The 12,626-nt window shown below is 33.1% G+C and overlaps 2 protein-coding genes across 2 annotated transcripts; one reads left to right on the forward strand and one right to left on the reverse strand.

The window, feature by feature from the left end:
- Nucleotides 1-3,873: 3,873 nt before the first annotated feature.
- Nucleotides 3,874-5,780, reverse strand: LOC120206612. The gene is made up of 4 exons (XM_039206210.1): nt 5,751-5,780; nt 4,936-5,090; nt 4,416-4,545; nt 3,874-4,052 (listed from the first exon to the last, which is right to left on the reverse strand). Exons 1-4 carry the CDS (start codon nt 5,778-5,780, stop codon nt 4,008-4,010), a joined length of 360 nt encoding a protein of 119 aa, XP_039062141.1. The 3' UTR covers nt 3,874-4,007.
- A 1,710-nt stretch (nt 5,781-7,490) lies between these two features.
- Nucleotides 7,491-10,825, forward strand: LOC120206749 (probably inactive leucine-rich repeat receptor-like protein kinase At3g28040). The gene is made up of 2 exons (XM_039206336.1): nt 7,491-9,211; nt 9,302-10,825. The coding sequence occupies exons 1-2, from the start codon at nt 7,734-7,736 to the stop codon at nt 10,767-10,769; spliced, it is 2,946 nt and encodes a 981-aa protein (XP_039062267.1). The 5' UTR covers nt 7,491-7,733; the 3' UTR covers nt 10,770-10,825.
- Nucleotides 10,826-12,626: the final 1,801 nt, after the last annotated feature.

Below are 12,626 nucleotides of genomic sequence, written 5' to 3' on the forward strand. Positions count from 1 at the left end.
AAACATAGTACAAAGATCTAGGAAATGAAATCATATGAGAACATTATAGAAATTAAAATTGTAACAGATTATGATAATATGTTTATGTAACAAATTGTGTGAAAAATGAACTAATAGAATATAAAGAATTAGTACACAAAGATATGGTATAGAATATGTAGCAAGAGTTTATGAATTATATGATAAATAGAAGTAATTGGAAATAAGAAATAAGATAGATGACTATAGTATATATATTATATGACTAAGAATTATGAAAAAGGGAATGAGTTAAAAGATAACAAGTGAATGTGTTATAAGCTGAGTAAGGTAAAATAAATGATTTTATGAACATGAAATAATACACAATACTATATGATACGATGATATAATTGTATGTACATATTTGTTAAATGAATGTGTATATGGGGTTTTGTGATTTGATTATATGGAGTATGCATTAATTGTTAAGAGTTATAGTTACATTGTACGTTTTATATGCCTCACTAAGTCATCGACTTAGCGTGTGAGTGTTTCACACGTAGGTTTCTGGAAGCGAAGCAGCGATAGTCAAGGCAAGGCAGGTTAGCCTCTCATTTCCTATGATCAGATCAGAAAAAAGTTTAGAATTATTTGTATTTGGTTATTGAAAATAGTTGGCATGTAATTAATGTTTTGAATTATATACGCTCTGATCAGTTTTGAAGATACTTTTATTTTAATGATATGAATTATGAGCTTATATTGAATAAAAGTGGATTTTTTCATATTGGTATACATATATAAGTTTTGAAAAGTCAATGTGACACCTCAGACTCGAATTCGAGTTGGATTCGAGTCGGATACGAGTTGGGGGTGTTACAATTGGATTCATCTTCATCACTCCAAGCTGCCACAAATGTCTTTTTCTTGCTTTATCCATTCTTCTTTAGGAGAGGGCATTCATACTTGACATGCCCCTTTCTTTGACAATTGAAGCACATCTGGGGACCCTTCTTCTTGGTTGATTCATGTTTCACTTCCTGGGAAGACATGAATCTCTTGAAATTTTTGAAGAGCTTGGCCATCTCTTCTTCTTCATCGTCTTCATCTACCTCTTCACTTGAATCTTGATAAATCTCATTGGTGGACTTGAAGGCAATGCCTACCTCATTCTTCTTATTATTTTGCTTCTCTTCATCTTCTTCCTCTTCCTTCACCATCAACTCATGAGTAAGAATAGAACTAATCAACTCGTCAAGAGTGAGAGACTTTAGGTCTCTAGCTTCGATAATCACAGTCTTCTTCGATTGCCAAGACTTTGGAAGAGAGTAGATCATCTTCCTCGCAAGCTTCTCATTGGAGATTACTTCTCCAAATCCATTAAGACCATTGATAATCACGGAAAATCTATCCTTCATAGCTTTGATGTCTTCATCGGGTTTTATCTTGAAATTCTCGTAGCTATGGTTGAGAAGACTTATCTTGGTTTCCCTCACTTAATCAGTTCCTTCATTAGTGACTTGGAGTTTATCCATATCTCCTTGGCATTGTAACAAGATGAGACTCTTCCATGTTCATCCAGGCCTAATGCACAAAAGAGAATGTGCATAGCCTTAGCATTGAGTTGGAACTTTTTCTTCTCTCCATCACTCCAATCGTCCATCTCGCCGGTTGGAATGGTGTAGCCTTTCATGATAGAGTTTCAAGCTCCTAGATCGTTGTCTTGAATGAAGAGAATCATCATATTCTTCCAATATGCATAATTTACTCCATTGAAGTAGGGTGGTTTGTTGACCGGTTGTAAATCTTCAATATAGTAGGCACCGGAGGTTGAAGCCATTTCTTTGTCAGTTGTGTCGGGAATCAGTAGAGCTTCTTCGAGGATCGTCTAAAGGTGGTTAAACCTTCTAATGAGTCAAGCTCCGATACCAATTATTAAGATTTGAAGAGGCTCAATTGAACAACCGAAATAGTACAAAGGGGGTTAAATGACAACAATTTAATTTGGGAGTAAGGAGAATAAAATATAGAAAAAATTGGCACAAGGATTTAAAGTGGTTCGACTTATCAATCAAGTCTACATCCACTACCTTAGCTCCTCACTAAGGATTTTCTAACAAATTCGCTATTTTGTTCTTTCTTTTTCAAGGACAAATAAATAACCTTTATAACTCTCTATCTTTTGAATTCGCTAAGATATAACCAAAAACCCTTTACAAAAAGGATAAAATAAGTAAACAAATAAACCTCTACAAGGTAGGGTGTTTACAAAATTTAGCTCACAAGAACAAAATATTTACAAGAGAATTGGAATAAAGAGTGAAAAGTTCTTCTCTTGTGTTTGAATGCTTTGATAGGTGTTCTAACCCTTATTCAAGTGTCCTTAACTTGTTTTTATATGTTGGAATGTTGTTGTGACCGTTTCTAGCCATTGTGAGTGTTTTAGAGCTGTTGGAGATCAAGTTTTGTACAAAATAAAGCTGCCCAGAACAAAGGGTATCAGTACTCCTAAAGGAAGTATCTGTACTACCTTTGTTATTTTTAAATCAACTAGTTGTTACTAGCCGTTGGGGTCTGATGGTATCGATGCTATGCATATGGTATCGATACTACTATACATAGTAGTATCGGTACCCCTTTGGGTATCGGTGTCATTTTTGCATTATGAAATTTGAGCAATGCTGGTGGTATCGGTACTACCTAGTGAGTATCGATACTTCCCTTACCTTGGTATCGATACCATATGAATAATATCGATATTTTTCATGATGTATCGATACTGTAAGAACAGTATCGGTACTGCTTGTCTAGAAAAACGTTTTGTGCTCAATTCCAAACTTTAAGGACTTTGAATTATTTTTCAAAACTTTGAATAAATTCAATTCAACTCCAAAAACATTTTACCTTAAATTGTTATATCAAAATATAGTTCAACATAGATATAAATATACACTATGAGTCTTTCCATGGCTTTGTTTAACCACATTGAACTTAGATAAATAAGTTGGGTATCCACTACAAATTCATCAACTAATGGGCTTTAAACCCATCCCCATCGATGAATCTATGACCAATTTCCTTCTTAACCCTTTGGTAAGAGGATCTGATAGGTTCCTTTCTGACTTCACATACTCTAAAGAGAGTATTTCATTCCTTATTAAGTGTCTAACAGATTCATGTCATATGTGAATGATTTTTTCTTTCCATTGTAAGTTTGGTTCTTAACCACACATATCATAGCTTGTAAATCACACAATAAGGAGACGGAAGGAGTCAGTCTTCCCCTCAAAGGAATTTCTGCTAGTAATTTCTAAGCCACTTGGCTTCTTGCCCAGCTAAATCAAGAGTTATAAACTTTGATTTCATGGTAGAACGAGCAATACAAGTCTGCTTTGCAGACTTTTGCAAGATTAGAACGCCTAAAATCTGGTAAATTTAATAAAACATTTTATTTTACTTGTAATAACCTGATTTTGTCTGGATTAACCAGAACCGACCTAAAATCTAAACTAAACCCTAACCTAATCTAACCTTAACCCTCTTATTTCCAATATATATAGCAACGTTTTTAAGTAAAACGCTGCAAAAGGTAGGCAATTTAGTGGCATTTTTAAACTAAAAATGCCACAATTGCGTATTCCATTAGTGGCGTTTTTTTTAAAACGCCACAAAATTAACCTATTTTACAAATGTTATTTTCTGTTATTTATTACCCAAATTTAATATCATTTATCAATATCCAATAACCCTAAACCCTTAAAATTTAATTACGACTCGAATTAAGTAAAAATAGTTGACATAAATAAATATCAGTTTATTCAAGTGAAATGTAAATCAAAGTTTACAAACATTCAAGCAAAACAACATGCGAGAGATAGAGAGATTTTACATGCACAATATGTGTGTCTTCATTGCTCCTTCATAGGGAAAGAAAGTAAAAAACAATTTTGTTTGTTTGATGAAGCATCGTTAAGTTTTTCCTCTATGTAAATTGTAAATGGAGAACCTCTTCATCCATTTCCCCAAATAAATCCCCTAGCTTCGAGTCACATGCTTGAATGCTTCACTTGAAACAGATAATGACCTTCCACCTTCAATATGAAACAAAAAAGAGAGTTACCGCAACCATTTTCCAATGGAATCGCTTTACCTATGTAGCAAGTAAGTTTTTCCTTTAAAACAAAAAAAGAGCTTGGTTCAACAATTGCAAAAAAGTTTTAGTTATTAAACAAAAAAAATTAAAGTAAGCGTTGTCTTCATCGAGAATAGATAATGCTTTTGCAATTGAAGATTCTTTTAATGTCATGGATTTCCCCAATTCGGTTCCAAACATAGGGTATTTATCTACTCCTCCATCATTTTTCTCAATAAGCTTCGAACATCCTATGTAGGATCTATGAAATTTGAGATCACAAAACAAAAATATAGAGGTGAAAAGATTCAAAGATTATTACCTTGAAGCAGGGGACCGCCCATGGAAGGGAGTGGAGCAACCGGAGCTCCATTAGGGTCAACATCGGGTTTCGAAGGCAGGAACAAACCGGAAGCCTCCCAGGGATAATTTCATCGAACGTGAGAGCAAATCTGTCACATTGACATTCTGACGATTTTGCTTAGAGGTTGTGGTTTAATTTTTTTTAATTAATCCACAATCAATTTATTTTTACTATGTCCATGCATATAGAAGTGGGTTTTAACACTAATATTAGTTAATTCTAAAGTTCACACTATTAACCTAACCATGGATTCAGCTCAATATTAAAGTTTACTTATTAACCATATAGAACCTAATTCCAATGGACAACCACCTCCTTGCTGCTCCGTTTGGGAAGAATTGGCGGTGGATTTCAAGTTACGAGGAAAACAATGGACAAGTCGATTCAAACAATGGCTCTGCAAATTTTGTAAAAACAAAAGGGAAAAAACAAAGCAGCCGGTTTTTAATTTTTGAAAACGCAATATGTAAATGTTTACCTCGACGGCGTCGAACGGTGAGACGTTGGAGGCGAGGATGGGTTCAAACAGCAACGGGCAGCAACAGTTTCGTGGAGTAAACGGCAGGGATGACTGAAAGTAGGTAAAGAAACAGATGGAAAGGGGGAAAGATTTCGCACGATTAAAGATATAACCTTCGCGGCGTTTGTAAATTCAAACGCCACAAAATGACAGCAATAATAGTTTTTTTTTATTAAAAAAAACCACAAATTGATGAGACTAATGATGTTTTTATTAAAAAATCGCTACGAATTACATACCTATTGCGGCGTTTGTAACTCCAAACGCCACTACATATTTAGTCTATTGAGACGTTTTTTTTATAAATCTCACAAAAGGGTATGGGACGACAACACTTGCGGCGTTTGTAATTACAAACGCCACTATATGTTTAATTTATTGTGGTTTTTTTTAGAAAATGCCGCTAACGTTACTATTTATTAGCGTTTTGGCTATAAGTGCCGCTATATCAAAACGCCACTAATAATGCCGCTACAGACATATTCTGTTGTAGTGTCAATAATTTGATATTTAACACTTATACTCCTGATATTCTAAACGTTCTAATTTAAAACTTCAAAAAATAAAAATAATTTTTATCATCGAAATCGCTGAATCAGTGTGGATTAAATATATACGAGAAAAGTATATAAATACAAAACAGGGATACGGCCAAATCGTTAAAGGTTGTGAACCCTAAAATTTGGCACACATATTGTGGCCAGAAATATAAAAAAAAATGACCACAAAGTATTGCATGCAACCCGTGACTATGGTGTGGATCTCGTGAATACTGGCCACGCTGCTTTGTTCCCCGGGACCATCAATTTATGCATTTTATTTATTAAAATAAGTTTTATTTTAAAATAAAAATAAAAGTAGTAAAAATATAAAAATCAAAATAAAAAGTGTATGTTTAGTACATCAATAATATATAAATTTATTTTAAATAAATATACTGTGATTAGATAATAATTACCACATCAAAATTTTATATAATGTCACTGCATTAAATATATAAACCTATAATGAATATGACATAAAATGAATATAAACAATATCTTAACATATGGGCGAAACAAGCGACCTCGGTGGTAAAGGAATTGTTGTTTTTTTTCTTGAGGCTTTGAATTCAAGCAACGAGAATGTAAAAAGTATGAGCGTTCAATGTATATCAAAAACTTCGATTTTATAACAATTTTTACTTAAATAAATTTAATTATATAATCATCTTTATCCACTAGAATTATAATAAAACCTAACTTAATTACCGATTAAAACTTAAATCAACATATGCCGACCAAATCTATATATATTAGAGTCAGTGGCGGATGTAAAGAATATCTAGGGTGGGCACATGTCTATCTTGGAATCCGATTTTTTTTATATTAGTTGTCCATTTTACTATCAGTGTCCACTCTGAAATTTTATTTGTGTCCACTCAATACGAATATTTTCAATAATTAATACGTGTGTGCCCACCCTCAAAAATATTTCTGGATCTGTCACCGATTAGAGTTAGTAACCAAAGCAAGTAAGTATGCAAGAAATTATCATGTAATTATAATTATCTTACTCTATTTCTCTTAGAGACGAATGCAAAATTTTATGTTAAGAGATATAACTTTTTAGAAAGTTATATTATAAATTTAGAGATTGTGAAATTAAATTATAGATAAAAGTTATGAAAGATACTTAAATTATATAAAAATTTGACATTTTTAAAAAGTACGACTGCCCCCACACTCCCTCGAATCGTTCTCAATTTTCTCTTATTATTGATGAAGATGAAATTATATTTAAAAAACACCCAGACTTCAATAATTTCGTTAATAATTAAAAATTAATGTCTAATAATTATGAAAATGTATTGATAATAAGTAAAATAAAATAATTGAGAATTCAAAAATGGAAAGGGAAGAGTGCATGAAAGAGGCCTATAAAAGAAGCGACAGATGAGAATTTTAACTTCAACCTTCCAAACAAAAACGATGATAATGCCATTTTTGGACCATTTCTTTGCTTTTGCATTGCCCTATCGGTTCATGCACCTTCTCTCTCTTTTCATCCACACCTTTGTCATTCAAATTTTTAATTTATAAAATAATATTATATTTTTAACGTAAATATTACTCCCTCCGTCCCATAATTTGTATCTTACGTTGATTATGCGTATAGTTTTAGGAGATATATTTGACCAAAGAAAATAATAAAATTATCCTTAAAAATGATTGTCAGCTTTTTCGAATTTGTTTTGAATAAGATTGAACTTTGAATTTTTCGTTAGTCCTTGGATTTTGACGATGTTTAAGATTTAGTCTCTAAACTCAAAATATTTATAAATTTTATTTTTTTAAAAAATTAAAAAAAATTATAGTTCAATTATTAACCTAGTTTGTATAAGGATTAAATCACAAAGTTTGTCAAAAGTACAGTACATATAGCATATTTGACCAATAAAAGAACAGTAAAAGTAAGAGCTAGGTTCATACTCCAGTTGTTTGCATGAAAGAGCTAAATTAAAATCCTTGAATTTATTTTCACTTTGATTCACTGTTTTTCTCGATTTCCCAAGTTTTTTTTTTTTTACTTCTTAAAACCAAGAACTAAAGGACGAAAGTGAAAGAATCTTCATCGCAAAACTGAAAAGGAACACTCTCGTGAGTACTGCAATTAATCACTGACAGTGAAAGAACTGCATCTTCTTCAGCAAAAAGCCATGCATGGGTGAAAGCTTGAATTCAGGGGGAGATTCCAAGCAAAAAAATTGAAAAACAATGGTGGTACTAACAAAGGGTTCTCTTCATTTTCTGATTTGTTTGCTTCTTTCCATGAATTTCTGCGTAGGAGACGATGAAGCTTCTTCCATTCAACTCAACGACGATGTTCTTGGTTTGATAGTGTTCAAATCAGATATCAAAGACCCTTCCTCTTATCTTCAATCTTGGAACGAAGAAGATAACTCGCCTTGTTCGTGGAGATTCATAAAATGCAACCCAAACAACGGTCGAGTTTCGGAGATTTCTCTTGATGGCTTGGGATTATCAGGGAAGATCGGCAAAGGGCTTCAAAAGTTGGAGTATTTAAAGGTATTATCATTGTCTCGTAACAATTTCAGTGGTACAATTGGTCGAGCATTTGGTGTGCTTCAAACACTTGAAAGGCTTAATCTTAGCTATAATAATCTCTCAGGATCGGTTCCGAGCTCTTTTGTCAACATGAATTCCATTAGATTTCTGGATCTATCTGGGAATTCTTTTTCAGGTTCACTCCCTGATGATCTGTTTCAATCATGTTCATCACTGAGATTTCTGTCTTTAGCTGTGAATTCATTTGAAGGCCAAATTCCAAGCACGCTATATAGATGTTCATATTTGAACAACCTTAATCTTTCCAAAAACCATTTCTCCGGTAACATAGATTTTATTTCTGGGATTTGGTCGATGAATCGGCTTCGAGCTTTGGATCTTTCTTATAATTCATTTTCAGGGTCAGTTCCTGGAGGTGTTTCAACATTGCCTTACTTGAAAAAGCTCCATTTACAGTCTAATGGCTTCTCAGGACCAATCCCTGCAGATATTGGACTTTGTCTACATCTAAATTCGTTGGATTTCAACAATAATCTTTTCGATGGACCGATCTCGGATTCTCTACAGAGGCTAAATTCATTGGTTTTCTTCAGTTTATCGAACAACATGTTTACGAGTGAGTTTCCTCCATGGATTGGTAGCTTGAGCAGCTTGGAGTATCTCGATTTCGCGAGCAACGGTTTAACTGGAAGCTTGCCATCATCAATTGGTAATCTCAGAGCTTTAAAATCTTTGAGATTGTCAAATAATAAGCTCGTTGGTAGCATACCAGCTGGTTTATTCGATCTGGGATTGGAAGTTATGGATCTTTCCAATAATCGGTTCAATGGTTCGATTCCAAGAGGATCAAGTAGTCTCTTCGAGGCTCTTCGAAACTTGGATCTGTCTAGAAATGATCTCGAAGGAACAATTCCTGCAGAAATGGGGCTTTTTGCCAACATGAAGTACTTGAACTTATCATCAAACAAGCTTCAGTCAAGGATACCACCAGAGCTCGGGTTATTTCCGAACCTGACCGTGCTTGATCTTCGAGACAATGCTTTATCCGGGGATGTTCCGGGGGATATATGTGAATTTGGGAGTTTGGTTATTCTTCAATTGGATGGAAATTCATTGAGTGGACCAATTCCGGATGAGATTGGAAACTGTTCATCATTGTTCTCGTTGTAAGTTTCATCATTCTGTTTTTGTTTACCATATGCTAAGTTTTGATGTCTTGGACTAATGTTATTCGAAATTATATCTTGTTTCCGTAGGACGTTGTCTCACAACAATCTAACCGGTTTGATTCCGAAGACGATTTCGAAATTGTCCAAGCTTAAGATTCTCAAACTCGAGTTCAACGAACTAAGTGGAGAAATACCGAAAGAGCTCGGATTGTTGGAAAATCTTCTTGCTGTCAATGTATCATATAATCAACTTATAGGCAGGCTTCCCGTAGGAGGCATATTTCCAAGCTTGGATCAAAGTGCTTTGCAGGGAAATCTGGGAATTTGTTCACCATTGTTAAAAGGACCATGCAAGTTGAATGTGCCGAAACCTTTAGTTCTCGATCCGGATGCTTACAACGATCAAATGGGTGGCCACAGGCGAACAAACGAGTCCGCTACTCCGATAAGATTCCATCATCGTATCTCCCTTAGTATTTCTGCAATGGTTGCGATTTCAGCAGCTGTTCTGATTGTAACTGGGGTGATAGTTATAAGCCTCTTAAATGTTTCAGTCCGAAGGAGACTCGAATTCGTGGAGACTGCACTGGAAAGCATGTGTTCGAGTTCGACGAGATCCGGAAGTCCTCCCACAGGCAAACTCATTCTGTTCAATTCGAAGCTATCGACTAATGGGATTGGCAACCCCGAAACCCTCCTTAACAAGGCTGCAGAGATCGGTGAAGGAGTATTCGGAACCGTTTACATGATCCCATCGAGTCCTCAAGGGAGATTTGTGGCAATCAAAAAGCTTGCGACATCGAACTTGATCCAATATCAAGACGATTTCGATCGAGAAGTTCGAGTTCTCGGAAAAGCAAGGCACCCAAATTTGATATCGCTGGAAGGATACTATTGGACGCCGCAAACTCAGCTTCTAATAACAGAGTATGCAACTAATGGGAACTTGCAAACAAAGCTCCATGAAAGATCTGGTTCAGCCCCACCATTTTCTTGGTCCAACAGGTTCAAGATAATCCTCGGAACAGCCAAGGGACTGGCTCACTTGCACCATTCCTTCAGGCCACCAATAATTCATTACAACATAAAACTGAGTAACATCCTTCTCGACAAGGACTACAATCCGAAGGTCTCGGATTTCGGATTAGCAAGGCTATTAACGAAGCTCGAAAAGCATGTGATCAGCAACAGGTTCCAGAGTGCAGTAGGATATGTAGCACCAGAGCTAGCATGTCAAAGCTTGAGGGTGAACGAGAAATGCGATGTGTTCGGTTTCGGGGTGCTAATATTGGAGCTCGTGACGGGACGAAGGCCGGTCGAGTACGGGGAGGATAATGTCGTGATACTGAGCGATCACGTTCGGGTCTCGGTGGAGCAAGGGAATGTGTTGGACTGCGTGGATCTAAGTATAGGTGATTATCCTGAAGATGAAGTGTTTCCGGTGCTGAAATTGGCATTGGTTTGCACCTCTCAGATACCTTCAAGTAGGCCTTCAATGGCGGAAGTGGTGCAAATACTTCAAGTTATCAAAACCCCAGTTCCACAAACATTGTGAAAAACTTGCCAACATTTCTGTTATCAGTTTTTGGAATTCTTCTTTTACTTCATACATTTCATCCTTTAATGTTTTTTTTTTCTTTCAATTATAAATTTATTAAAATCCAAATGCGTAAAACTAACTTAAATATTTCTATCCGAATTAATCAATCAATAGTAATAATATTTATTTTATGTAATATCAAATACCCGAATTAAAAATTTCTATTCAACCCAGATGATCCGACCTGTTGACACGGACAAAAATTATCAGGTATTTATAGTGAAAATACCCGAATTTTCGGGCGAGATACTCGACCCACTATTTTTGGCGGGTTTTCGGTTGATCTCAACTCATAAAATAATGCTTAACCGGGTACCCATCGACATGATTCTCTGTTTCTTATATATTTTTTAATTTTATATTATATTTTTATTCTTAATTCTCAAATTATATTTTTTATTTTTTATTCTTAACTTCTTATATCATTTCACTATAACCTTATAAATTATTAATTTCTTAAATTATTTTACCCTAACAATCTAAATTATTTCTCAAATTCAAAATATTTTAAATTTTATTTTATTTTATTTCATTACTTTTATGTTTAATAAGTTTTAGTTTTTTCTATGTATTTTAAAAAATATATATAATTTAAAGAAAATGTAAAATTAAAAATGTAAACCAAGGATACTCGTAACCCAAAAATACATGTACCTAAATTTGAATATTCATACTAAATATTCTCAACCGTCTGACAGTGTGTACTCAGTCGCCCTTGTGATCTCTGAAAACAACAATAATTCCTTTAACCACTGAGATAATTTGATTCATGTTGCATCATATTAATTAGGTATAATATCAAAATATACCCTTAATATTTAAATAAACAATCAACTTTTTCTTCATTACTTCATTAATTTTTAACGAAAAATTGTTATAGCCGTTAACTCACAAACGGTTCTCTCCGTCTGTTGACATGAACATCCATTACTATATTTCTCTCTACGGAAAATTCTACGATACATGTCATGTATCGAGATATACCACTAATTTTGAATGTAAATTTTTTAAATGGTTATTAAATTATATTAAAATATTTATTTTTAACATTAAACTTTTAAAAGTTATATAATATCTCATTCAATCAGACCCTCAACTGTACTACAAAATGAATATCACATTTTTAATTATCATTAAAAGGATAACTTAACATGTTAAATTAATTTAAAAATATATATCATTCAACCCTCAATTATAAACTAAATTTCATTTTGATATTTTTCAATATTTTGAGATAATAATTCTAAAAAATAATTATATATATATATTTACTATTCATTTTTAAAATCATAAAACTATTTTTTTAAAATTATAACTTTATAATTAATCTTTTAATTCATAAGATTTAGAATTATTTTTTTAAAAAAAATTATGATTATATTTGAGAATTTATAAATTTTGAAATCCAATAACTTTAGTTATAAAAATGAAACTATTTTTTATTAAACAATGTGATTCAATTCTTTAACTTTTTTTAATAGTTTTAAATATAACTTTAAAAATATATTTATAATTTCAAAAATTAATTTTAAAAATCCATATATTTATAAAAATTCTAATTTTTTGGAATTATTACTTAAAATTGTTAAAAAAATATATCAAAAACAAAATTTTAGTCACTATTGATGGAATAAATGAGATTTTTTTATTAATTTAATATGTCACATTAACCCTTCAAAAGAGTCAAGTGTCAATACTTCTTTTTAATGGAATCTAAAATTTAATATTCATTTTATAATTTTTTAAAAGTTGAATTACAAAAAATCATTTTATCATAATTTAATGACTATTTATAAATTTATACCGGTATAT

This window comes from Hibiscus syriacus, unplaced genomic scaffold, assembly GCF_006381635.1.
Source record: "Hibiscus syriacus cultivar Baekdansim isolate YM2019G1 unplaced genomic scaffold, ASM638163v2 tig00013960_pilon, whole genome shotgun sequence".
Lineage (NCBI taxonomy): Eukaryota > Viridiplantae > Streptophyta > Magnoliopsida > Malvales > Malvaceae > Hibiscus > Hibiscus syriacus.